This window comes from Nerophis lumbriciformis, linkage group LG25, assembly GCF_033978685.3.
Source record: "Nerophis lumbriciformis linkage group LG25, RoL_Nlum_v2.1, whole genome shotgun sequence".
Taxonomy (NCBI): domain Eukaryota; kingdom Metazoa; phylum Chordata; class Actinopteri; order Syngnathiformes; family Syngnathidae; genus Nerophis; species Nerophis lumbriciformis.
The window spans coordinates 38,592,041-38,618,743 of record NC_084572.2 but is presented as its reverse complement, the minus strand read 5'-3'; the positions used below and the strand labels follow the sequence as shown (position 1 = coordinate 38,618,743).

General features: G+C 33.2%; 1 protein-coding gene across 3 annotated transcripts in view; it reads left to right on the top strand.

Moving 5' to 3' along the window:
• The window catches only part of slit2 (slit homolog 2 (Drosophila)), a 595,329-nt gene that overhangs the window by 475,354 nt on the left and 93,272 nt on the right, over nt 1-26,703 (top strand). For all 3 annotated transcript variants that reach the window (XM_061984403.2, XM_061984402.2, XM_061984404.2), the window contains exons 15-16: nt 21,580-21,730; nt 21,844-21,918. In XM_061984403.2, the coding sequence (XP_061840387.2) occupies nt 21,580-21,730; nt 21,844-21,918 (226 nt within the window). The remainder of the gene's footprint in view (nt 1-21,579; nt 21,731-21,843; nt 21,919-26,703) is intronic.

Genomic DNA, 26,703 nt, shown 5'->3' with positions numbered 1-26,703 from the left:
ATTACGCAGTAATAAAATAAAAACTATAATAGTTGGACATAATAATGTCAGCACAAAAGTAGCACAAACGAATGAGACAAGTTTGGGTTGATTTTGACATAGTTGGGGGTTAGTCATGAATAATAACACGTTAATTACACGTTAATAACACAAAAACTATAATAGTTGGACATAATAATGTCAGCACAAAAGTAGCACAAACGAATGAGACAAGTTTGGGTTGATTTTGACATAGTTGGGGGTTAGTCATGGATAATAACACGTTAATTACGCAGTAATAAAATAAAAACTATAATAGTTGGACATAATAATGTCAGCACAAAAGTAGCACAAACGAATGAGACAAGTTTTGGTTTATCTTGACATAGTTGGGGGTTAGTCATGAATAATAACACGTTAATTACACGTTAATAACACAAAAAGTATAATAGTTGGACATAATAATGTCAGCACAAAAGTAGCACAAACGAATGAGACAAGTTTGGTTTTATTTTGACATAGTTGGGGGTTAGTCATGGATAATAACACGTTAATTACGCAGTAATAAAATAAAAACTGTAATAGTTGGACATAATAATGTCAGCACAAAAGTAGCACAAACGAATGAGACAAGTTTGGGTTGATTTTGACATAGTTGGGGGTTAGTCATGAATAATAACACGTTAATTACACGTTAATAACATAAAATCTATAATAGTTGGACAAAATAATATCAGCACAAATGTAGCACAAACGAGTGAGACAAGTTTGGATAGGTTTTAACTTGTTTGGGGGTTAGTCATGAATAATAACACGTTAATTACACATTAATAACATAAAAAGTATAATAGTTGGACATAATAATGTCAGCACAAAAGTAGCACAAACGAATGAGACAAGTTTGGTTTTATTTTGACATAGTTGGGGGTTAGTCATGGATAATAACACATTAATTACACGTTAATAAAATTAAAAACTATAATAGTTGGACAATAATGTCAGCACAAAAGTAGCACAAACGAATGGGACAAGTTTGGGTAGATTTGGACTTGTTTGGGGGTTAGTCATGAATAATAACACGTTAATTACACGTTAATAACATAAAAACTATAATAGTTGGACAAAATAATATCAGCACAAATGTAGCACAAACGAATGAGACAAGTTTGGATAGGTTTTAACTTGTTTGGGGGTTAGTCATGAATAATAACACGTTAATTACACGTTAATAACACAAAAACTATAATAGTTGGACATAATAATGTCAGCACAAAAGTAGCACAAACGAATGAGACAAGTTTGGGTTGATTTGGACTTGTTTGGGGGGGCTAGTTATGAATAATAACACGTTAATAACCCAAAAACTATAAAAGTTGGACAAAATAATATCAGCACAAAAGTAGCACAAACGAATGAGACAAGTTTGGATGGATTTTGACTTGTTTGGGGGTTAGTCATGAATAATAACACGTTAATAACACGTTAATAACATAAAAACTATAATAGTTGGACAAAATAATATCAGCACAAAAGTAGCACAAACGAATGAGACAAGTTTGGATGGATTTTGACTTGTTTGGGGGCTAGTCATGAATAATAACACATTAATTACACGTTAATAAAATTAAAAACTATAATAGTTGGACAATAATTTCAGCACAAAAGTAGCACAAACGAATGGGACAAGTTTGGGTTGATTTGGACTTGTTTGGGGGGCTAGTTATGAATAATAACACGTTAATAACACAAAAACTATAATAGTTGGACAAAATAATATCAGCACAAAAGTAGCACAAACGAATGAGACAATTTTGGATAGATTTGGACTTGTTTGGGGGCTAGTTATGAATAATAACACATTAATTACACGTTAATAACATAAAAACTATAATAGTTGGACAATAATTTCCGCACAAAAGTAGCACAAACGAATGAGACAAGTTTGGGTTTATTTTGACTTGTTTGGGGGTTGGTCATGAATAATAACACGTTAATTACACGTTAATAACATAAAAACTATAATAGTTGGACAAAATAATATCAGCACAAAAGTAGCACAAACGAATGAGACAAGTTTGGATAGGTTTTAACTTGTTTGGGGGTTAGTCATGAATAATAACACGTTAATTACACGTTAATAAAATTAAAAACTATAATAGTTGGACAATAATTTCAGCACAAAAGTAGCACAAACGAATGGGACAAGTTTGGGTTGATTTGGACTTGTTTGGGGGGGGCTAGTTATGAATAATAACACGTTAATAACACAAAAACTATAATAGTTGGACAAAATAATATCAGCACAAAAGTAGCACAAACGAATGAGACAAGTTTGGATGGACTTTGACTTGTTTGGGGGTTAGTCATGAATAATAACACGTTAATAACACGTTAATAACACAAAAACTATAATAGTTGGACATAATAATGTCAGCACAAAAGTAGCACAAACGAATGAGACAAGTTTGGGTAGATTTTGACTTGTTTGGGGGCTAGTTATGAATAATAACACATTCATTACACGTTAATAACATAAAAACTATAATAGTTGGACAAAGTGATATCAGCACAAATATAGCACAAACGAATGGGACAAGTTTGGGTTGATTTGGACTTGTTTGGGGGTTAGTTATGAATAATAACATGTTAATTACACGTTAATAACATAAAAACTATAATAGTTGGACAATAATTTCAGCACAAAAGTAGCACAAACGAATGAGACAAGTTTGGGTGGATTTTGACTTGTTTGGGGGTTAGTCATGAATAATAACACATTCAGAACACGTTAATAACATAAAAACTATAATAGTTGGACAAAATAATATCATCACAAAAGTAGCACAAACGAATGGGACAAGTTTGGGTTGATTTGGACTTGTTTGGGGGGGGCTAGTTATGAATAATAACACGTTAATAACACAAAAACTATAAAAGTTGGACAAAATATTATCAGCACAAAAGTAGCACAAACGAATGAGACAAGTTTGGATAGATTTGGACTTGTTTGGGGGCTAGTTATGAATAATAACACGTTAATTACACGTTAATAACATAAAAACTATAATAGTTGGACAATCATTTCCGCACAAAAGTAGCACAAACGAAGGGGACAAGTTTGGATGGATTTTGACTTGTTTGGGGGTTAGTCATGAATAATAACACGTTAATAACACGTTAATAACATAAAATCTATAAAAGTTGGACAAAATAATATCAGCACAAAAGTAGCACAAACGAATGAGACAATTTTGGATGGATTTGGACTTGTTTGGGGGCTAGTTATGAATAATAACACGTTAATTACACATTAATAACATAAAAACTATAATAGTTGGACAATAATTTCCGCACAAAAGTAGCACAAACAAATGAGACAAGTTTGGGTTGATTTTGACATAGTTGGGGGTTAGTCATGAATAATAACACGTTAATTACACGTTAATAACATAAAAACTATAATAGTTGGACAAAATAATATCAGCACAAATGTAGCACAAACGAATGAGACAAGTTTGGATAGGTTTTAACTTGTTTGGGGGTTAGTCATGAATAATAACACGTTAATTACACATTAATAACATAAAAAGTATAATAGTTGGACATAATAATGTCAGCACAAAAGTAGCACAAACGAATGAGACAAGTTTGGGTTTATTTTGACTTGTTTGGGGGTTGGTCATGAATAATAACACGTTAATTACACGTCAATAACACAAAAACTATAATAGTTGGACATAATAATGTCAGCACAAAAGTAGCACAAACGAATGAGACAAGTTTGGGTTGATTTTGACATAGTTGGGGGTTAGTCATGAATAATAACACGTTAATTATACGTTAATAACATAAAAACTATAATAGTTGGACAAAATAATATCAGCACAAATGTAGCACAAACGAATGAGACAAGTTTGGATGGATTTGGACTTGTTTGGGGGCTAGTCATGAATAATAACACGTTAATTACACGTTAATAACATAAAAACTATAATAGTTGGACAAAATAATATCAGCACAAAAGTAGCACAAACGAATGAGACAAGTTTGGATGGATTTGGACTTGTTTGGGGGTTAGTCATGAATAATAACACGTTAATTACACGTTAATAACACAAAAACTATAATAGTTGGACATAATAATGTCAGCACAAAAGTAGCACAAACGAATGAGACAAGTTTGGGTTGATTTTGACACAGTTGGGGGTTAGTCATGAATAATAACACGTTAATTACACGTTAATAACACAAAAACTATAATAGTTGGACATGATAATGTCAGCACAAAAGTAGCACAAATGAATGAGACAAGTTTGGGTTGATTTTGACTTGTTTGGGGGGGCTGGTTATGAATAATAACACGTTAGTTACACGTTAATAACATAAAACCTATAAAAGTTGGACAAAATAATATCAGCACAAATGTAGCACAAACGAATGAGACAAGTTTGGATACATTTGGACTTGTTTGGGGGTTAGTCATGAATAATAACACATTAATTACACGTTAATAAAATTAAAAACTATAATAGTTGGACAATAATTTCAGCACAAAAGTAGCACAAACGAATGGGACAAGTTTGGGTTGATTTGGACTTGTTTGGGGGGGCTAGTTATGAATAATAACACGTTAATAACACAAAAACTATAAAAGTTGGACAAAATAATATCAGCACAAAAGTAGCACAAACGAATGAGACAATTTTGGATAGATTTGGACTTGTTTGGGGGCTAGTCATGAATAATAACACGTTAATTACACGTTAATAACATATAAACTATAATAGTTGGACAATAATCTCAGCACAAAAGTAGCACAAACGAAAGGGACAAGTTTGGGTAGATTTGGACTTGTTGGGGGCTAGTCATGAATAATAACACGTTAATTACACGTTATTAACTTAAAAAGTATAATAGTCGGACAAAATAATTTTAGCACAAATGTAGCACAAACGAATGAAACAAGTTTGGGTTGATTTTGACTTCTTTGGGGGCTAGTTATGAATAATAACACGTTAATTACACGTTAATAACATAAAAACTATAATAGTTGGACAAAATAATATCAGCACAAATGTAGCACAAACGAATGAGACAAGTTTGGGTTGATTTGGACTTGTTTGGGGGGGCTAGTTATGAATAATAACACGTTAATAACACAAAAACTATAAAAGTTGGACAAAATAATATCAGCACAAAAGTAGCACAAACGAATGAGACAATTTTGGATAGATTTGGACTTGTTTGGGGGTTAGTCATGAATAATAACACGTTAATTACACGTTAATAACATAAAAACTATAATAGTTGGACAATAATTTCCGCACAAAAGTAGCACAAACGAAGGGGACAAGTTTGGGTTGATTTGGACTTGTTTGGGGGGGCTAGTTATGAATAATAACACGTTAATAACACAAAAACTATAAAAGTTGGACAAAATAATATCAGCACAAAAGTAGCACAAACGAATGAGACAATTTTGGATAGATTTGGACTTGTTTGGGGGGCTAGTTATGAATAATAACACGTTAATTACACGTTATTAACTTAAAAAGTATAATAGTTGGACAAAATAATTTTAGCACAAATGTAGCACAAACGAATGAAACAAGTTTGGGTTGATTTTGACTTCTTTGGGGGCTAGTTATGAATAATAACACGTTAATTACACGTTAATAACATAAAAACTATAATAGTTAGACAAAATAATATCAGCACAAAAGTAACACAAACGAATGAGACAAGTTTGGATGGATTTGAACTTGTTTGGGGGCTAGTCATGAATAATAACACATTCAGAACATGTTAATAACATAAAAACTATAATAGTTGGACAAAATAATATCAGCACAAATGCAGCACAAACGAATGAGACAAGTTTGGGTTGATTTTGACATAGTTGGGGGTTAGTCATGGATAATAACACGTTAATTACGCAGTAATAAAATAAAAACTATAATAGTTGGACAAAATAATATCAGCACAAAAGTAGCACAAACGAATGAGACAAGTTTTGGTTTATCTTGACATAGTTGGGGGTTAGTCATGAATAATAACACGTTAATTACACGTTAATAACACAAAAACTATAATAGTTGGACATAATAATGTCAGCACAAAAGTAGCACAAACGAATGAGACAAGTTTGGTTTTATTTTGACATAGTTGGGGGTTAGTCATGGATAATAACACGTTAATTACGCAGTAATAAAATAAAAACTATAATAGTTGGACATAATAATGTCAGCACAAAAGTAGCACAAACGAATGAGACAAGTTTGGGTTTATTTTGACATAGTTGGGGGTTAGTCATGAATAATAACACGTTAATTACACGTTAATAACACAAAAACTATAATAGTTGGACAAAATAATATCAGCACAAATGTAGCACAAACGAATGAGACAAGTTTGGGTTGATTTTGACATAGTTGGGGGTTAGTCATGGATAATAACACGTTAATTACACAGTAATAAAATAAAAACTATAATAGTTGGACACAATAATTTCAGCACAAAAGTAGCACAAACGAATGAGACAAGTTTGGGTGGATTTTGACTTGTTTGGGGGTTAGTCATGAATAATAACACGTTAATTACACGTTAATAACATAAAAACTATAATAGTTGGACTTAATGTCAGCACAAAAGTAGCACAAACGAATGAGACAAGTTTGGGTTGATTTTGACATAGTTGGGGTTTAGTCATGGATAATAACACGTTAATTACGCAGTAATAAAATAAAAACTATAATAGTTGGACATAATAATGTCAGCACAAAAGTAGCACAAACGAATGAGACAAGTTTGGGTTTATTTTGACATAGTTGGGGGTTAGTCATGAATAATAACACGTTAGTTACACGTTAATAACATAAAAACTATAAAAGTTGGACAAAATAATATCAGCACAAAAGTAGCACAAACGAATGAGACAAGTTTGGATAGATTTGGACTTGTTTGGGGGCTAGTTATGAACAATAACACGTTAATAACATAAAAACTATAATAGTTGGACAAAATAATATCAGCACAAATGTAGCACAAACGAATGAGACAAGTTTGGGTAGATTTTGACTTGTTTGGGGGCTAGTTATGAATAATAACACGTTAATTACATGTTAATAACATAAAAACTATAATAGTTGGACAATAATTTCAGCACAAAAGTAGCACAAACGAATGAGACAAGTTTGGATAGATTTGGACTTGTTTGGGGGCTAGTTATGAACAATAACACGTTAATAACACAAAAACTATAAAAGTTGGACAAAATAATATCAGCACAAAAGTAGCACAAACGAATGAGACAAGTTTGGGTTGATTTTGACTTGTTTGGGGGTTAGTCATGAATAATAACACGTTAATTACACGTTAATAACACAAAAACTATAATAGTTGGACATAATAATATCAGCACAAAAGTAGCACAAACGAATGAGACAAGTTTGGGTAGATTTTGACATAGTTGGGGGTTAGTCATGGATAATAACACGTTAATTACGCAGTAATAAAATAAAAACTATAATAGTTGGACATAATAATGTCAGCACAAAAGTAGCACAAACGAATGAGACAAGTTTGGGTTGATTTTGACATAGTTGGGGGTTAGTCATGAATAATAACACGTTAATTACACGTTAATAACATAAAAACTATAATAGTTGGACAAAATAATATCAGCACAAAAGTAGCACAAACGAATGAGACAAGTTTGGATAGGTTTTAACTTGTTTGGGGGTTAGTCATGAATAATAACACGTTAATTACACATTAATAACATAAAAAGTATAATAGTTGGACATAATAATGTCAGCACAAAAGTAGCACAAACGAATGAGACAAGTTTGGGTTTATTTTGACATAGTTGGGGGTTAGTCATGAATAATAACACGTTAATTACACGTTAATAACACAAAAACTATAATAGTTGGACATAATAATGTCAGCACAAAAGTAGCACAAACGAATGGGACAAGTTTGGGTTGATTTTGACATAGTTGGGGGTTAGTCATGGATAATAACACGTTAATTACGCAGTAATAAAATAAAAACTATAATAGTTGGACATAATAATGTCAGCACAAAAGTAGCACAAACGAATGAGACAAGTTTGGGTTTATTTTGACATAGTTGGGGGTTAGTCATGAATAATAACACGTTAATTACACGTTAATAACACAAAAACTATAATAGTTGGACAAAATAATATCAGCACAAATGTAGCACAAACGAATGAGACAAGTTTGGGTTGATTTTGACATAGTTGGGGGTTAGTCATGGATAATAACACGTTAATTACGCAGTAATAAAATAAAAACTATAATAGTTGGACACAATAATTTCAGCACAAAAGTAGCACAAACGAATGAGACAAGTTTGGGTGGATTTTGACTTGTTTGGGGGTTAGTCATGAATAATAACACGTTAATTACACGTTAATAACATAAAAACTATAATAGTTGGACTTAATGTCAGCACAAAAGTAGCACAAACGAATGAGACAAGTTTGGGTTGATTTTGACATAGTTGGGGTTTAGTCATGGATAATAACACGTTAATTACGCAGTAATAAAATAAAAACTATAATAGTTGGACATAATAATGTCAGCACAAAAGTAGCACAAACGAATGAGACAAGTTTGGGTTTATTTTGACATAGTTGGGGGTTAGTCATGAATAATAACACGTTAATTACACGTTAATAACACAAAAACTATAATAGTTGGACACAATAATTTCAGCACAAAAGTAGCACAAACGAATGAGACAAGTTTGGGTGGATTTTGACTTGTTTGGGGGTTAGTCATGAATAATAACACGTTAATTACACGTTAATAACATAAAAACTATAATAGTTGGACTTAATGTCAGCACAAAAGTAGCACAAACGAATGAGACAAGTTTGGGTTGATTTTGACATAGTTGGGGTTTAGTCATGGATAATAACACGTTAATTACGCAGTAATAAAATAAAAACTATAATAGTTGGACTTAATAATGTCAGCACAAAAGTAGCACAAACGAATGAGACAAGTTTGGGTTGATTTTGACATAGTTGGGGGTTAGTCATGGATAATAACACGTTAATTACGCAGTAATAAAATACAAACTATAATAGTTGGACATAATAATGTCAGCACAAAAGTAGCACAAACGAATGAGACAAGTTTGGATAGATTTGGACTTGTTTGGGGGCTAGTTATGAATAATAACACATTAATTACACGTTAATAACATAAAAACTATAAAAGTTGGACAAAATAATATCAGCACAAAAGTAGCACAAACGAATGAGACAAGTTTGGATAGATTTGGACTTGTTTGGGGGCTAGTTATGAATAATAACACGTTAATTACACGTTAATAACACAAAAACTATAATAGTTGGACTTAATAATGTCAGCACAAAAGTAGCACAAACGAATGAGACAAGTTTGGGTTGATTTTGACATAGTTGGGGGTTAGTCATGGATAATAACACGTTAATTACGCAGTAATAAAATAAAAACTATAATAGTTGGACATAATAATGTCAGCACAAAAGTAGCACGAACGAATGAGACAAGTTTGGGTTTATTTTGACATAGTTGGGGGTTAGTCATGAATAATAACACGTTAATTACACGTTAATAACACAAAACCTATAATAGTTGGACTTAATAATGTCAGCACAAAAGTAGCACAAACGAATGAGACAAGTTTGGGTTGATTTTGACATAGTTGGGGGTTAGTCATGGATAATAACACGTTAATTACGCAGTAATAAAATACAAACTATAATAGTTGGACATAATAATGTCAGCACAAAAGTAGCACAAACGAATGAGACAAGTTTGGATGGATTTGGACTTGTTTGGGGGCTAGTTATGAATAATAACACGTTAATTACACGTTAATAACATAAAAACTATAATAGTTGGACAAAATAATATCAGCACAAAAGTAGCACAAACGAAGGGGACAAGTTTGGATGGATTTGGACTTGTTTGGGGGTTAGTCATGAATACTAACACGTTAATTACACGTTAATAACATAAAAACTATAATAGTTGGACAATAATTTCAGCACAAAAGTAGCACAAACGAAGGGGACAAGTTTGGGTAGATTTGGACTTGTTGGGGGCTAGTTATGAATAATAACACGTTAATTACACGTTATTAACTTAAAAAGTATAATAGTTGGACAAAATAATTTTAGCACAAATGTAGCACAAACGAATGAAACAAGTTTGGGTTGATTTTGACTTCTTTGGGGGCTAGTTATGAATAATAACACGTTAATTACACGTTAATAACATAAAAACTATAATAGTTGGACAAAATAATATCAGCACAAAAGTAGCACAAACGAATGAGACAAGTTTGGATGGATTTGGACTTGTTTGGGGGTTAGTCATGAATAATAACACGTTAATAACATAAAAACTATAATAGTTGGACAAAATAATATCAGCACAAAAGTAGCACAAACGAATGAGACAAGTTTGGATACATTTGGACTTGTTTGGGGGTTAGTCATGAATAATAACACATTAATTACACGTTAATAAAATTAAAAACTATAATAGTTGGACAATAATTTCAGCACAAAAGTAGCACAAACGAATGGGACAAGTTTGGGTTGATTTGGACTTGTTTGGGGGGGGCTAGTTATGAATAATAACACGTTAATAACACAAAAACTATAAAAGTTGGACAAAATAATATCAGCACAAAAGTAGCACAAACGAATGAGACAAGTTTGGATGGATTTGGACTTGTTTGGGGGTTAGTCATGAATAATAACACGTTAATTACACGTTTATAACATAAAAACTATAATAGTTGGACAAAATAATATCAGCACAAATGTAGCACAAACGAATGAGACAAGTTTGGATACATTTGGACTTGTTTGGGGGTTAGTCATGAATAATAACACATTAATTACACGTTGATAAAATTAAAAACTATAATAGTTGGACAATAATTTCAGCACAAAAGTAGCACAAACGAATGGGACAAGTTTGGATGGATTTTGACTTGTTTGGGGGTTAGTCATGGATAATAACACGTTAATTGCAAGTTAATAACATAAAAACTATAATAGTTGGACAATAATTTCAGCACAAAAGTAGCACAAACGAAGGGGACAAGTTTGGGTTGATTTTGACTTGTTTGGGGGTTAGTCATGGATAATAACATGTTAACATAAAACTATAATAGTTGGACAAAATAATTGCAGCACAAAAGTAGCACAAACGAATTGGACACGTTTGGGTTGATTTTGACTTGGTTCTGGGATGATTATGATTTACACGTTAATTAGGCGGTAATAACATAAAAACCACATAAAGCTAATAACATAAAAACAATGATAGACTCCAAATAATTTTGGCACAAATGCAGCACAAACAAATGAGACAAGTTTGGGTTTATTTTGACATAGTTGGGGGTTAGTCATGGATAATAACACGTTAATTACGCAGTAATAAAATAAAAACTATAATAGTTGGACATAATAATGTCAGCACAAAAGTAGCACAAACGAATGAGACAAGTTTGGGTTGATTTTGACATAGTTGGGGGTTAGTCATGAATAATAACACGTTAATTACACGTTAATAACACAAAAACTATAATAGTTGGACATAATAATGTCAGCACAAAAGTAGCACAAACGAATGAGACAAGTTTGGGTTGATTTTGACATAGTTGGGGGTTAGTCATGGATAATAACACGTTAATTACGCAGTAATAAAATAAAAACTATAATAGTTGGACATAATAATGTCAGCACAAAAGTAGCACAAACGAATGAGACAAGTTTTGGTTTATCTTGACATAGTTGGGGGTTAGTCATGAATAATAACACGTTAATTACACGTTAATAACACAAAAAGTATAATAGTTGGACATAATAATGTCAGCACAAAAGTAGCACAAACGAATGAGACAAGTTTGGTTTTATTTTGACATAGTTGGGGGTTAGTCATGGATAATAACACGTTAATTACGCAGTAATAAAATAAAAACTGTAATAGTTGGACATAATAATGTCAGCACAAAAGTAGCACAAACGAATGAGACAAGTTTGGGTTGATTTTGACATAGTTGGGGGTTAGTCATGAATAATAACACGTTAATTACACGTTAATAACATAAAATCTATAATAGTTGGACAAAATAATATCAGCACAAATGTAGCACAAACGAGTGAGACAAGTTTGGATAGGTTTTAACTTGTTTGGGGGTTAGTCATGAATAATAACACGTTAATTACACATTAATAACATAAAAAGTATAATAGTTGGACATAATAATGTCAGCACAAAAGTAGCACAAACGAATGAGACAAGTTTGGTTTTATTTTGACATAGTTGGGGGTTAGTCATGGATAATAACACATTAATTACACGTTAATAAAATTAAAAACTATAATAGTTGGACAATAATGTCAGCACAAAAGTAGCACAAACGAATGGGACAAGTTTGGGTAGATTTGGACTTGTTTGGGGGTTAGTCATGAATAATAACACGTTAATTACACGTTAATAACATAAAAACTATAATAGTTGGACAAAATAATATCAGCACAAATGTAGCACAAACGAATGAGACAAGTTTGGATAGGTTTTAACTTGTTTGGGGGTTAGTCATGAATAATAACACGTTAATTACACGTTAATAACACAAAAACTATAATAGTTGGACATAATAATGTCAGCACAAAAGTAGCACAAACGAATGAGACAAGTTTGGGTTGATTTGGACTTGTTTGGGGGGGCTAGTTATGAATAATAACACGTTAATAACCCAAAAACTATAAAAGTTGGACAAAATAATATCAGCACAAAAGTAGCACAAACGAATGAGACAAGTTTGGATGGATTTTGACTTGTTTGGGGGTTAGTCATGAATAATAACACGTTAATAACACGTTAATAACATAAAAACTATAATAGTTGGACAAAATAATATCAGCACAAAAGTAGCACAAACGAATGAGACAAGTTTGGATGGATTTTGACTTGTTTGGGGGCTAGTCATGAATAATAACACATTAATTACACGTTAATAAAATTAAAAACTATAATAGTTGGACAATAATTTCAGCACAAAAGTAGCACAAACGAATGGGACAAGTTTGGGTTGATTTGGACTTGTTTGGGGGGCTAGTTATGAATAATAACACGTTAATAACACAAAAACTATAATAGTTGGACAAAATAATATCAGCACAAAAGTAGCACAAACGAATGAGACAATTTTGGATAGATTTGGACTTGTTTGGGGGCTAGTTATGAATAATAACACATTAATTACACGTTAATAACATAAAAACTATAATAGTTGGACAATAATTTCCGCACAAAAGTAGCACAAACGAATGAGACAAGTTTGGGTTTATTTTGACTTGTTTGGGGGTTGGTCATGAATAATAACACGTTAATTACACGTTAATAACATAAAAACTATAATAGTTGGACAAAATAATATCAGCACAAAAGTAGCACAAACGAATGAGACAAGTTTGGATAGGTTTTAACTTGTTTGGGGGTTAGTCATGAATAATAACACGTTAATTACACGTTAATAAAATTAAAAACTATAATAGTTGGACAATAATTTCAGCACAAAAGTAGCACAAACGAATGGGACAAGTTTGGGTTGATTTGGACTTGTTTGGGGGGGGCTAGTTATGAATAATAACACGTTAATAACACAAAAACTATAATAGTTGGACAAAATAATATCAGCACAAAAGTAGCACAAACGAATGAGACAAGTTTGGATGGACTTTGACTTGTTTGGGGGTTAGTCATGAATAATAACACGTTAATAACACGTTAATAACACAAAAACTATAATAGTTGGACATAATAATGTCAGCACAAAAGTAGCACAAACGAATGAGACAAGTTTGGGTAGATTTTGACTTGTTTGGGGGCTAGTTATGAATAATAACACATTCATTACACGTTAATAACATAAAAACTATAATAGTTGGACAAAGTGATATCAGCACAAATATAGCACAAACGAATGGGACAAGTTTGGGTTGATTTGGACTTGTTTGGGGGTTAGTTATGAATAATAACATGTTAATTACACATTAATAACATAAAAACTATAATAGTTGGACAATAATTTCAGCACAAAAGTAGCACAAACGAATGAGACAAGTTTGGGTGGATTTTGACTTGTTTGGGGGTTAGTCATGAATAATAACACATTCAGAACACGTTAATAACATAAAAACTATAATAGTTGGACAAAATAATATCATCACAAAAGTAGCACAAACGAATGGGACAAGTTTGGGTTGATTTGGACTTGTTTGGGGGGGGCTAGTTATGAATAATAACACGTTAATAACACAAAAACTATAAAAGTTGGACAAAATATTATCAGCACAAAAGTAGCACAAACGAATGAGACAAGTTTGGATAGATTTGGACTTGTTTGGGGGCTAGTTATGAATAATAACACGTTAATTACACGTTAATAACATAAAAACTATAATAGTTGGACAATCATTTCCGCACAAAAGTAGCACAAACGAAGGGGACAAGTTTGGATGGATTTTGACTTGTTTGGGGGTTAGTCATGAATAATAACACGTTAATAACACGTTAATAACATAAAATCTATAAAAGTTGGACAAAATAATATCAGCACAAAAGTAGCACAAACGAATGAGACAATTTTGGATGGATTTGGACTTGTTTGGGGGCTAGTTATGAATAATAACACGTTAATTACACATTAATAACATAAAAACTATAATAGTTGGACAATAATTTCCGCACAAAAGTAGCACAAACAAATGAGACAAGTTTGGGTTGATTTTGACATAGTTGGGGGTTAGTCATGAATAATAACACGTTAATTACACGTTAATAACATAAAAACTATAATAGTTGGACAAAATAATATCAGCACAAATGTAGCACAAACGAATGAGACAAGTTTGGATAGGTTTTAACTTGTTTGGGGGTTAGTCATGAATAATAACACGTTAATTACACATTAATAACATAAAAAGTATAATAGTTGGACATAATAATGTCAGCACAAAAGTAGCACAAACGAATGAGACAAGTTTGGGTTTATTTTGACTTGTTTGGGGGTTGGTCATGAATAATAACACGTTAATTACACGTCAATAACACAAAAACTATAATAGTTGGACATAATAATGTCAGCACAAAAGTAGCACAAACGAATGAGACAAGTTTGGGTTGATTTTGACATAGTTGGGGGTTAGTCATGAATAATAACACGTTAATTATACGTTAATAACATAAAAACTATAATAGTTGGACAAAATAATATCAGCACAAATGTAGCACAAACGAATGAGACAAGTTTGGATGGATTTGGACTTGTTTGGGGGCTAGTCATGAATAATAACACGTTAATTACACGTTAATAACATAAAAACTATAATAGTTGGACAAAATAATATCAGCACAAAAGTAGCACAAACGAATGAGACAAGTTTGGATGGATTTGGACTTGTTTGGGGGTTAGTCATGAATAATAACACGTTAATTACACGTTAATAACACAAAAACTATAATAGTTGGACATAATAATGTCAGCACAAAAGTAGCACAAACGAATGAGACAAGTTTGGGTTGATTTTGACATAGTTGGGGGTTAGTCATGAATAATAACACGTTAATTACACGTTAATAACACAAAAACTATAATAGTTGGACATGATAATGTCAGCACAAAAGTAGCACAAATGAATGAGACAAGTTTGGGTTGATTTTGACTTGTTTGGGGGGGCTGGTTATGAATAATAACACGTTAGTTACACGTTAATAACATAAAACCTATAAAAGTTGGACAAAATAATATCAGCACAAATGTAGCACAAACGAATGAGACAAGTTTGGATACATTTGGACTTGTTTGGGGGTTAGTCATGAATAATAACACATTAATTACACGTTAATAAAATTAAAAACTATAATAGTTGGACAATAATTTCAGCACAAAAGTAGCACAAACGAATGGGACAAGTTTGGGTTGATTTGGACTTGTTTGGGGGGGCTAGTTATGAATAATAACACGTTAATAACACAAAAACTATAAAAGTTGGACAAAATAATATCAGCACAAAAGTAGCACAAACGAATGAGACAATTTTGGATAGATTTGGACTTGTTTGGGGGCTAGTCATGAATAATAACACGTTAATTACACGTTAATAACATATAAACTATAATAGTTGGACAATAATCTCAGCACAAAAGTAGCACAAACGAAAGGGACAAGTTTGGGTAGATTTGGACTTGTTGGGGGCTAGTCATGAATAATAACACGTTAATTACACGTTATTAACTTAAAAAGTATAATAGTCGGACAAAATAATTTTAGCACAAATGTAGCACAAACGAATGAAACAAGTTTGGGTTGATTTTGACTTCTTTGGGGGCTAGTTATGAATAATAACACGTTAATTACACGTTAATAACATAAAAACTATAATAGTTGGACAAAATAATATCAGCACAAATGTAGCACAAACGAATGAGACAAGTTTGGGTTGATTTGGACTTGTTTGGGGGGGCTAGTTATGAATAATAACACGTTAATAACACAAAAACTATAAAAGTTGGACAAAATAATATCAGCACAAAAGTAGCACAAACGAATGAGACAATTTTGGATAGATTTGGACTTGTTTGGGGGTTAGTCATGAATAATAACACGTTAATTACACGTTAATAACATAAAAACTATAATAGTTGGACAATAATTTCCGCACAAAAGTAGCACAAACGAAGGGGACAAGTTTGGGTTGATTTGGACTTGTTTGGGGGGGCTAGTTATGAATAATAACACGTTAATAACACAAAAACTATAAAAGTTGGACAAAATAATATCAGCACAAAAGTAGCACAAACGAATGAGACAATTTTGGATAGATTTGGACTTGTTTGGGGGGCTAGTTATGAATAATAACACGTTAATTACACGTTATTAACTTAAAAAGTATAATAGTTGGACAAAATAATTTTAGCACAAATGTAGCACAAACGAATGAAACAAGTTTGGGTTGATTTTGACTTCTTTGGGGGCTAGTTATGAATAATAACACGTTAATTACACGTTAATAACATAAAAACTATAATAGTTAGACAAAATAATATCAGCACAAAAGTAACACAAACGAATGAGACAAGTTTGGATGGATTTGAACTTGTTTGGGGGCTAGTCATGAATAATAACACATTCAGAACATGTTAATAACATAAAAACTATAATAGTTGGACAAAATAATATCAGCACAAATGCAGCACAAACGAATGAGACAAGTTTGGGTTGATTTTGACATAGTTGGGGGTTAGTCATGGATAATAACACGTTAATTACGCAGTAATAAAATAAAAACTATAATAGTTGGACAAAATAATATCAGCACAAAAGTAGCACAAACGAATGAGACAAGTTTTGGTTTATCTTGACATAGTTGGGGGTTAGTCATGAATAATAACACGTTAATTACACGTTAATAACACAAAAACTATAATAGTTGGACATAATAATGTCAGCACAAAAGTAGCACAAACGAATGAGACAAGTTTGGTTTTGTTTTGACATAGTTGGGGGTTAGTCATGGATAATAACACGTTAATTACGCAGTAATAAAATAAAAACTGTAATAGTTGGACATAATAATGTCAGCACAAAAGTAGCACAAACGAATGAGACAAGTTTTGGTTTATCTTGACATAGTTGGGGGTTAGTCATGAATAATAACACGTTAATTACACGTTAATAACACAAAAACTATAATAGTTGGACATAATGTCAGCACAAAAGTAGCACAAACGAATGAGGCAAGTTTGGGTTGATTTTGACATAGTTGGGGGTTAGTCATGGATAATAACACGTTAATTACGCAGTAATAAAATAAAAACTGTAATAGTTGGACATAATAATGTCAGCACAAAAGTAGCACAAACGAATGAGACAAGTTTGGGTTGATTTTGACTTGTTTGGGGGGGCTAGTTATGAATAATAACACGATAATAACACAAAAACTTTAAAAGTTGGACAAAATAATATCAGCACAAAAGTAGCACAAACGAATGAGACAATTTTGGATAGATTTGGACTTGTTTGGGGGGCTAGTTATGAACAATAACACGTTAATAACATAAAAACTATAATAGTTGGACAAAATAATACCAGCACAAAAGTAGCACAAACGAATGAGACAAGTTTGGATAGATTTGGACTTGTTTGGGGGCTAGTTATGAACAATAACACGTTAATAACATAAAAACTATAATAGTTGGACAAAATAATATCAGCACAAATGTAGCACAAACGAATGAGACAAGTTTGGGTAGATTTTGACTTGTTTGGGGGCTAGTTATGAATAATAACACGTTAATTACACGTTAATAACATAAAAACTATAATAGTTGGACAATAATTTCAGCACAAAAGTAGCACAAACGAAGGGGACAAGTTTGGGTAGATTTGGACTTGTTTGGGGGCTAGTTATGAATAATAACACATTAATTACACGTTAATAACATAAAAACTATAAAAGTTGGACAAAATAATATCAGCACAAAAGTAGCACAAACCAATGAGACAATTTTGGATACATTTGGACTTGTTTGGGGGCTAGTCATGAATAATAACACGTTAATTACACGTTAATAACATAAAAACTATAATAGTTGGACAATAATTTCAGCACAAAAGTAGCACAAACGAAGGGGACAAGTTTGGGTAGATTTTGGCTCGTTCGGGGGTTAGTCATGAATAATAACACGTTAATTACACGTTATTAACTTAAAAAGTATAATAGTCGGACAAAATAATTTTAGCACAAATGTAGCACAAACGAATGAAACACGTTTGGGTTGATTTTGACTTCTTTGGGGGCTAGTTATGAATAATAACACGTTTATTACACGTTAATAACATAAAAACTATAATAGTTGGACAAAATAATATCAGCACAAAAGTAGCACAAACGAATGGGACAAGTTTGGATGGATTTTGACTTGTTTGGGGGTTAGTCATGAATAATAACACATTAATTACACGTTAATAAAATTAAAAACTATAATAGTTGGACAATAATTTCAGCACAAAAGTAGCACAAACGAATGGGACAAGTTTGGGTTGATTTGGACTTGTTTGGGGGGGCTAGTTATGAATAATAACACGTTAATAACACAAAAACTATAAAAGTTGGACAAAATAATATCAGCACAAAAGTAGCACAAACGAATGAGACAATTTTGGATAGATTTGGACTTGTTTGGGGGCTAGTCATGAATAATAACACGTTACTTACACGTTAATAACATAAAAACTATAATAGTTGGACAATAATTTCCGCACAAAAGTAGCACAAACGAAGGGGACAAGTTTGGGTAGATTTTGGCTTGTTCGGGGGCTAGTCATGAATAATAACACGTTAATTACACGTTATTAACTTAAAAAGTATAATAGTCGGACAAAATAATTTTAGCACAAATGTAGCACAAACGAATGAAACAAGTTTGGGTTGATTTTGACTTCTTTGGGGGCTAGTTATGAATAATAACACGTTAATTACACGTTAATAACATAAAAACTATAATAGTTGGACAAAATAATATCAGCACAAAAGTAGCACAAACGAATGAGACAAGTTTGGATGGATTTTGACTTGTTTGGGGGTTAGTCATGAATAATAACACATTAATTACACGTTAATAAAATTAAAAACTATAATAGTTGGACAATAATTTCAGCACAAAAGTAGCACAAACGAATGAGACAAGTTTGGATAGATTTGGACTTGTTTGGGGGCTAGTTATGAACAATAACACGTTAATAACACAAAAACTATAAAAGTTGGACAAAATAATATCAGCACAAAAGTAGCACAAACGAATGAGACAAGTTTGGATGGATTTGGACTTGTTTGGGGGCTAGTTATGAATAATAACACGTTAATTACACGTTAATAACATAAAAACTATAATAGTTGGACAATAATTTCCGCACAAAAGTAGCACAAACGAAGGGGACAATTTTGGGTAGATTTTGACTTGTTTGGGGGCTAGTTATGAACAATAACACGTTAATAACATAAAAACTATAAAAGTTGGACAAAATAATATCAGCACAAAAGTAGCACAAACGAATGAGACAATTTTGGATAGATTTGGACTTGTTTGGGGGCTAGTTATGAATAATAACACGTTAATTACACGTTAATAACATAAAAACTATAATAGTTGGACAATAATTTCCGCACAAAAGTAGCACAAACGAAGGGGACAAGTTTGGGTAGATTTGGACTTGTTTGGGGGCTAATTATGAATAATAACACGTTAATTACACGTTAATAACATAAAAACTATAATAGTTGGACAAAATAATATCAGCACAAATGTAGCACAAACGAATGAGACAAGTTTGGATGGATTTTGACTTGTTTGGGGGTTAGTCATGAATAATAACACGTTAATAACACGTTAATAACATAAAAACTATAATAGTTGGACAAAATAATATCAGCACAAAAGTAGCACAAACGAATGAGACAAGTTTGGGTTTATTTTGACATAGTTGGGGGTTAGTCATGGATTATAACACGTTAATTATGCAGTAATAAAATAAAAACTGTAATAGTTGGACATAATAATGTCAGCACAAAAGTAGCACAAACGAATGAGACAAGTTTGGGTTGATTTTGACATAGTTGGGGGTTAGTCATGGATAATAACACGTTAATTATGCAGTAATAAAATAAAAACTGTAATAGTTGGACATAATAATGTCAGCACAAAAGTAGCACAAACGAATGAGACAAGTTTGGGTTGATTTGGACATAGTTGGGGGTTAGTCATGAATAATAACACGTTGATTACACGTTAATAACATTAAAACTATAATAGTTGGACATAATAATGTCAGCACAAAAGTAGCACAAACGAATGAGACAAGTTTGGATAGATTTTGACTTGTTTGGGGGCTATTTATGAATAATAACACGTTAATAACATAAAAACTATAATAGTTGGACAAAATAATTTCCGCAGAAATGTTTGAGACACGGTTGGGATGATTTTTGACAAGTTGGGGGTCTGGGTCAGCAAATTAATTTTTGGAATAGCTTAAAAACCGTATTGGGTCCACACAAGATAAATCACGTGTCCCCCGGGGGGTCTTGAACTCTTCCGGACCAACTTGGTGAGAGAGCACTTTTCAGTCCTCCTGCACCCCCCCCCCCCCCCCCCCCCAACCCCGGCCCACTTTGTGTTCCAGCGGAGGATGAGTCAGTCCGCAGGTTGTTCCTTTGTGCTTGATCTAACCATGTGGCTGCAGGGTCCTACAAGTGGAACATGGTTCCGTCAAGCACCATGGAACGGCCCTGCCCGAGCCCTGCAGCATGGCCCAGATGCAAGACACAAACCTGTGTGTGTGTGTGTGTGTGTGTGTGTGTGTGTGTGTGTGTGTGTGTGTGTAGCAGGAGGCTGATAAAGAGGTCCTGGGTTTGAGGACCTGTTGAGGAGTCCAGTACCTGCCCCTTAAGTGGACTGGCATCTTAGTGACTCTGCCCTTGTGGTTGCCAATCAGGTGCTGAGGATTACCGCAGCAAGCTGGGAGGAGACTGCTTCGCCGACCTGGCCTGCCCTGAGAAGTGCCGCTGTGAGGGCACCACGGTGGACTGCTCCAACCAGAAACTCAGCAAGATACCAGACCACGTCCCTCAGTACACCGCAGAACTGTGAGTCACTTTGGGAGTTTCAGGCGACCTTCCCCTGACCTGGTTTTTTATTTTACCCTGCCAACATCTCCTCTCTCTCTCTCTCTCTCTCTCTCTCTCGCTCGCTCGTGGAGGCGTCTGAACAACAACGAGTTCACCGTGCTGGAGGCCACCGGGATCTTCAAGAAGTTGCCCCAGCTGCGGAAGATGTGAGTCGGACATACCTCTTAAGGCCCAAGCTGTTTGTTTACATGCTGTTTTTATTTCTCTTTGCTATCTGGGCTTAGTGGACCCTAATTAGAATAAAAACTAAAAATCACCTTTTGATATGATGTACTTAGTCCATAAGTACACAAACGTGTACTTCATGTTTAGTGACATGCTAATTCTTATTTTTACCCTTTTTTTTACCCCAAATTCCATTGTATGTTATTCTCTTCTGACACCACCAGATGGCAGTATAAGTGTCCACATAAGTGGCCATAAGACCCCAATTCAGTAGAGTACACAATTTTGGAAGTAAGAGCTAAAAGGTGCTGTCCACATATGTGGCCACTAAGCCTTTAGAGGTTTTAAGAATGCTTCCACCAAAAAAAAAAGTGTAATAAGAGAGCAAACAGGTGTAAAGTAACAAGAAAATGTTGCATTGTTGACTCTAATAATAACACTGTCCTTGCTCAAAGAATAATTAAAACGTATAATTGATGGACAGATCTGAATAATAATAATAATAATAGATTTTATTTGTAAAAAGCACTTTAAATTGAGCAAACAACCTCAAAGTGCTACAGTGTATTAAAAAAAAAAATAATAATAATAATAATAAAAAATAAATACAAATAAAAACTAGAACAGCTTAATAGCTAGAACTAGTATGCATATATCTATAAAAAGGCATTTTTTCAAAATAAGAGTTTTTGAGCCTTTTTTTAAAGCATCCACAGTCTGTGGTGCCCTCAGGTGGTCAGGGAGAGCGTTCCACAGACTGGGAGCGGCGGAGCAGAAAGCCCGGTCTCCCATAGTTCGTAGCTGAGTCGGACATGTTGTGCACCGAAGTGCGGCCCAAAACTCATACCTCTTAGGGCCCAAGCTGTTTGTTTACATACTTTTTTTTCTTTTTCTTTGCTATCTGGGCTTATTGGACCCTAATTAGAATAAAAACTAAAAATCACCTTTTGATATGATGTACTTAGTCCATAAGTACACACACGTGTACTTCATGTTTAGTGACCTGCTAATTCTTATTTTTACCCTTTTTTTACCCCAAATTCCATTGTATGTTATTCTCTTCTGACACCACCAGATGGCAGTATAAATGTCCACATAAGTGGCCATAAGACCCCAATTCAGTAGAGTACACAATTTTGGAAAAAAGAGCTAAAAGGTGCTGTCCACATATGTGGCCACTAAGCCTTTAGAGGTTTTAAGAATGCTTCCACCAAAAAAAAAGTGTAATAAGAGAGCAAACAGGTATAAAGTAACAAGAAAATGTTGCAATGTTGACTCTAATAATAACACTGTCCTTGCTCAAACAATAATTAAAACGTATAATTGACGGACAGATCTGAATAATAGTAATAATAATAGATTTTATTTGTAAAAAGCACTTTACATTGAGCAAGCAACCTCAAAGTGCTACAGTGTATTAAAAAAATAATAATAATAATAATAAAAAAGATAATAAAAATAAAAACTAGAACAGCTTAATAGCTAGAACTAGTATGCATATATCTATAAAAAGGCTTTTTTTTTTTAAAGAAGGGTTTTTGAGCCTATTTTAAAAGCATCCACCGCCTGTGGTGCCCTCAGGTGGTCAGGGAGAGCGTTCCACAGACTGGGAGCGGCGGAGCAGAAAGCCCGGTCTCCCATAGTTCGTAGTGTTGTGCACCGAAGTGCGGCCCAAAACTCATACCTCTTAGGGCCCGAGCTGTTTGTTTACATACTTTTTTTTTTTTTTCTTTGCTATTTGGGCTTATTGGACCCTAATTAGAATAAAAACTAAAAATCACCTTTTGATATGATGTACTTAGTCCATAAGTACACAAATGTGTACTTCATGTTTAGTGACATGCTGATTCTTATTTTTACCCTTTTTTTACCCCAAATTCCATTGTATGTTATTCTCTTCTGACACCACCAGATGGCAGTATAAGTGTCCACATAAGTGGCCATAAGACCCCAATTCAGTAGAGTACACAATTTTGGAAGTAAGAGCTAAAAGGTGCTGTCCACGTATGTGGCCACTAAGCCTTTAGAGGTTTTAAGAATGCTTCCACCAAAAAAAAAAGTGTAATAAGAGAGCAAACAGGTATAAAGTAACAAGAAAATGTTGCAATGTTGACTCTAATAATAACACTGTCCTTGCTCAAAGAATAATTAAAACGTATAATTGACGGACAGATCTGAATAATAATAATAATAATAGATTTTATTTGTAAAAAGCACTTTACATTGAGCAAGCAACCTCAAAGTGCTACAGTGTATTAAAAAAAATAATAATAATAATAATAAAAAAGATAATAAAAATAAATACAAATAAAAACTAGAACAGCTTAATAGCTAGAACTAGTATGCATATATCTATAAAAATGCTTTTTTTTAAAGAAGGGTTTTTGAGCCTATTTTAAAAGCATCCACCGTCTGTGGTGCCCTCAGGTGGTCAGGGAGAGCGTTCCACAGACTGGGAGCGGCGGAGCAGAAAGCCCGGTCTCCCATAGTTCGTAGTGTTGTGCACCGAAGTGCGGCCCAAAACTCATACCTCTTAGGGCCCAAGCTGTTTGTTTACATACTTTTTTTTATTTTTCTTTGCTATCTGGGCTTATTGGACCCTAATTAGAATAAAAACTAAAAATCACCTTTTGATATGATGTACTTAGTCCATAAGTACACACACGTGTACTTCATGTTTAGTGACATGCTGATTCTTATTTTTACCCTTTTTTTACCCCAAATTCCATTGTATGTTATTCTCTTCTGACACCACCAGATGGCAGTATAAGTGTCCACATAAGTGGCCATAGGACCCCAATTCAGTAGAGTACACAATTTTGGAAGTAAGAGCTAAAAGGTGCTGTCCACATATGTGGCCACTAAGCCTTTAGAGGTTTTAAGAATGCTTCCACCAAAAAAAAAAGTGTAATAAGAGAGCAAACAGGTATAAAGTAACAAGAAAATGTTGCAATGTTGACTCTAATAATAACACTGTCCTTGCTCGAAGAATAATTAAAACGTATAATTGACGGACAGATCTGAATAATAATAATAATAATAGATTTTATTTGCAAAAAGCACTTTACATTGAGCAAGCAACCTCAAAGTGCTACAGTGTATTAAAAAAAAAAAAAAATAATAATAATAATAAAAAAGATAATAAAAATAAAAACTAGAACAGCTTTATAGCTAGAACTAGTTTGCATATATCTATAAAAATGCTTTTTTTTTTAAAGAAGGGTTTTTGAGCCTATTTTAAAAGCATCCACCGTCTGTGGTGCCCTCAGGTGGTCAGGGAGAGCGTTCCACAGACTGGGAGCGGCGGAGCAGAAAGCCCGGTCTCCCATAGTTCGTAGTGTTGTGCACCGAAGTGCGGCCCAAAACTCATACCTCTTAGGGCCCAAGCTGTTTGTTTACATACTTTTTTTTATTTTTCTTTGCTATTTGGGCTTATTGGACCCTAATTAGAATAAAAACTAAAAATCACCTTTTGATATGATGTACTTAGTCCATAAGTACACACACGTGTACTTCATGTTTAGTGACATGCTAATTCTTATTTTTACCCTTTTTTTACCCCAAATTCCATTGTATGTTATTCTCTTCTGACACCACCTGATGGCAGTATAAGTGTCCACATAAGTGGCCATAGGACCCCAATTCAGTAGAGTACACAATTTTGGAAAAAATAGCTAAAAGGTGCTGTCCACATATGTGGCCACTAAGCCTTTAGAGGTTTTAAGAATGCTTCCACCAAAAAAAAAGTGTAATAAGAGAGCAAACAGGTATAAAGTAACAAGAAAATGTTGCAATGTTGACTCTAATAATAACACTGTCCTTGCTCAAAGAATAATTAAAACGTATAATTGACGGACAGATTTGAATAATAGTAATAATAATAGATTTTATTTGTAAAAAGCACTTTAAATTGAGCAAACAACCTCAAAGTGCTACAGTGTATTAAAAAAAATAAATAATAATAATAATAATAAAAAAGATAATAAAAATAAAAACTAGAACAGCTTAATAGCTAGAACTAGTATGCATATATCTATAAAAATGCTTTTTTTTAAAGAAGGGTTTTTGAGCCTATTTTAAAAGCATCCACCGTCTGTGGTGCCCTCAAGTGGTCAGGGAGAGCGTTCCACAGACTGGGAGCGGCGGAGCAGAAAGCCCGGTCTCCCATAGTTCGTAGTGTTGTGCACCGAAGTGCGGCCCATAACTCATACCTCTTAGGGCCCAAGCTGTTTGTTTACATACTTTTTTTTATTTTTCTTTGCTATTTGGGCTTATTGGACCCTAATTAGAATAAAAACTAAGAATCACCTTTTGATATGATGTACTTAGTCCATAAGTACACAAACGTGTACTTCATGTTTAGTGACATGCTAATTCTTATTTTTACCCTTTTTTCACCCCAAATTCCATTGTATGTTATTCTCTTCTGACACCACCAGATGGCAGTATAAGTGTCCACATAAGTGGCCATAGGACCCCAATTCAGTAGTGTACAACATTTTGGAAATAAGTTCTAAAAAGGTGCTGTCCACATATGTGGCCACTAAGCCTTTAGAGGTTTTAAGAATGCTTCCACCAAAAAAAAACACATAAAAAGTGTAATAAGAGAGCAAACAGGTATAAAGTAACAAGAAAATTTTGCAATGTTGACACTAATAATAACACTGTCCTTGCTCAAAGAATAATAAAAACGTATAATTGACGGACAGATCTGAATAATAATAATAATAGATTTTATTTGTAAAAAGCACTTTACATTGAGCAAG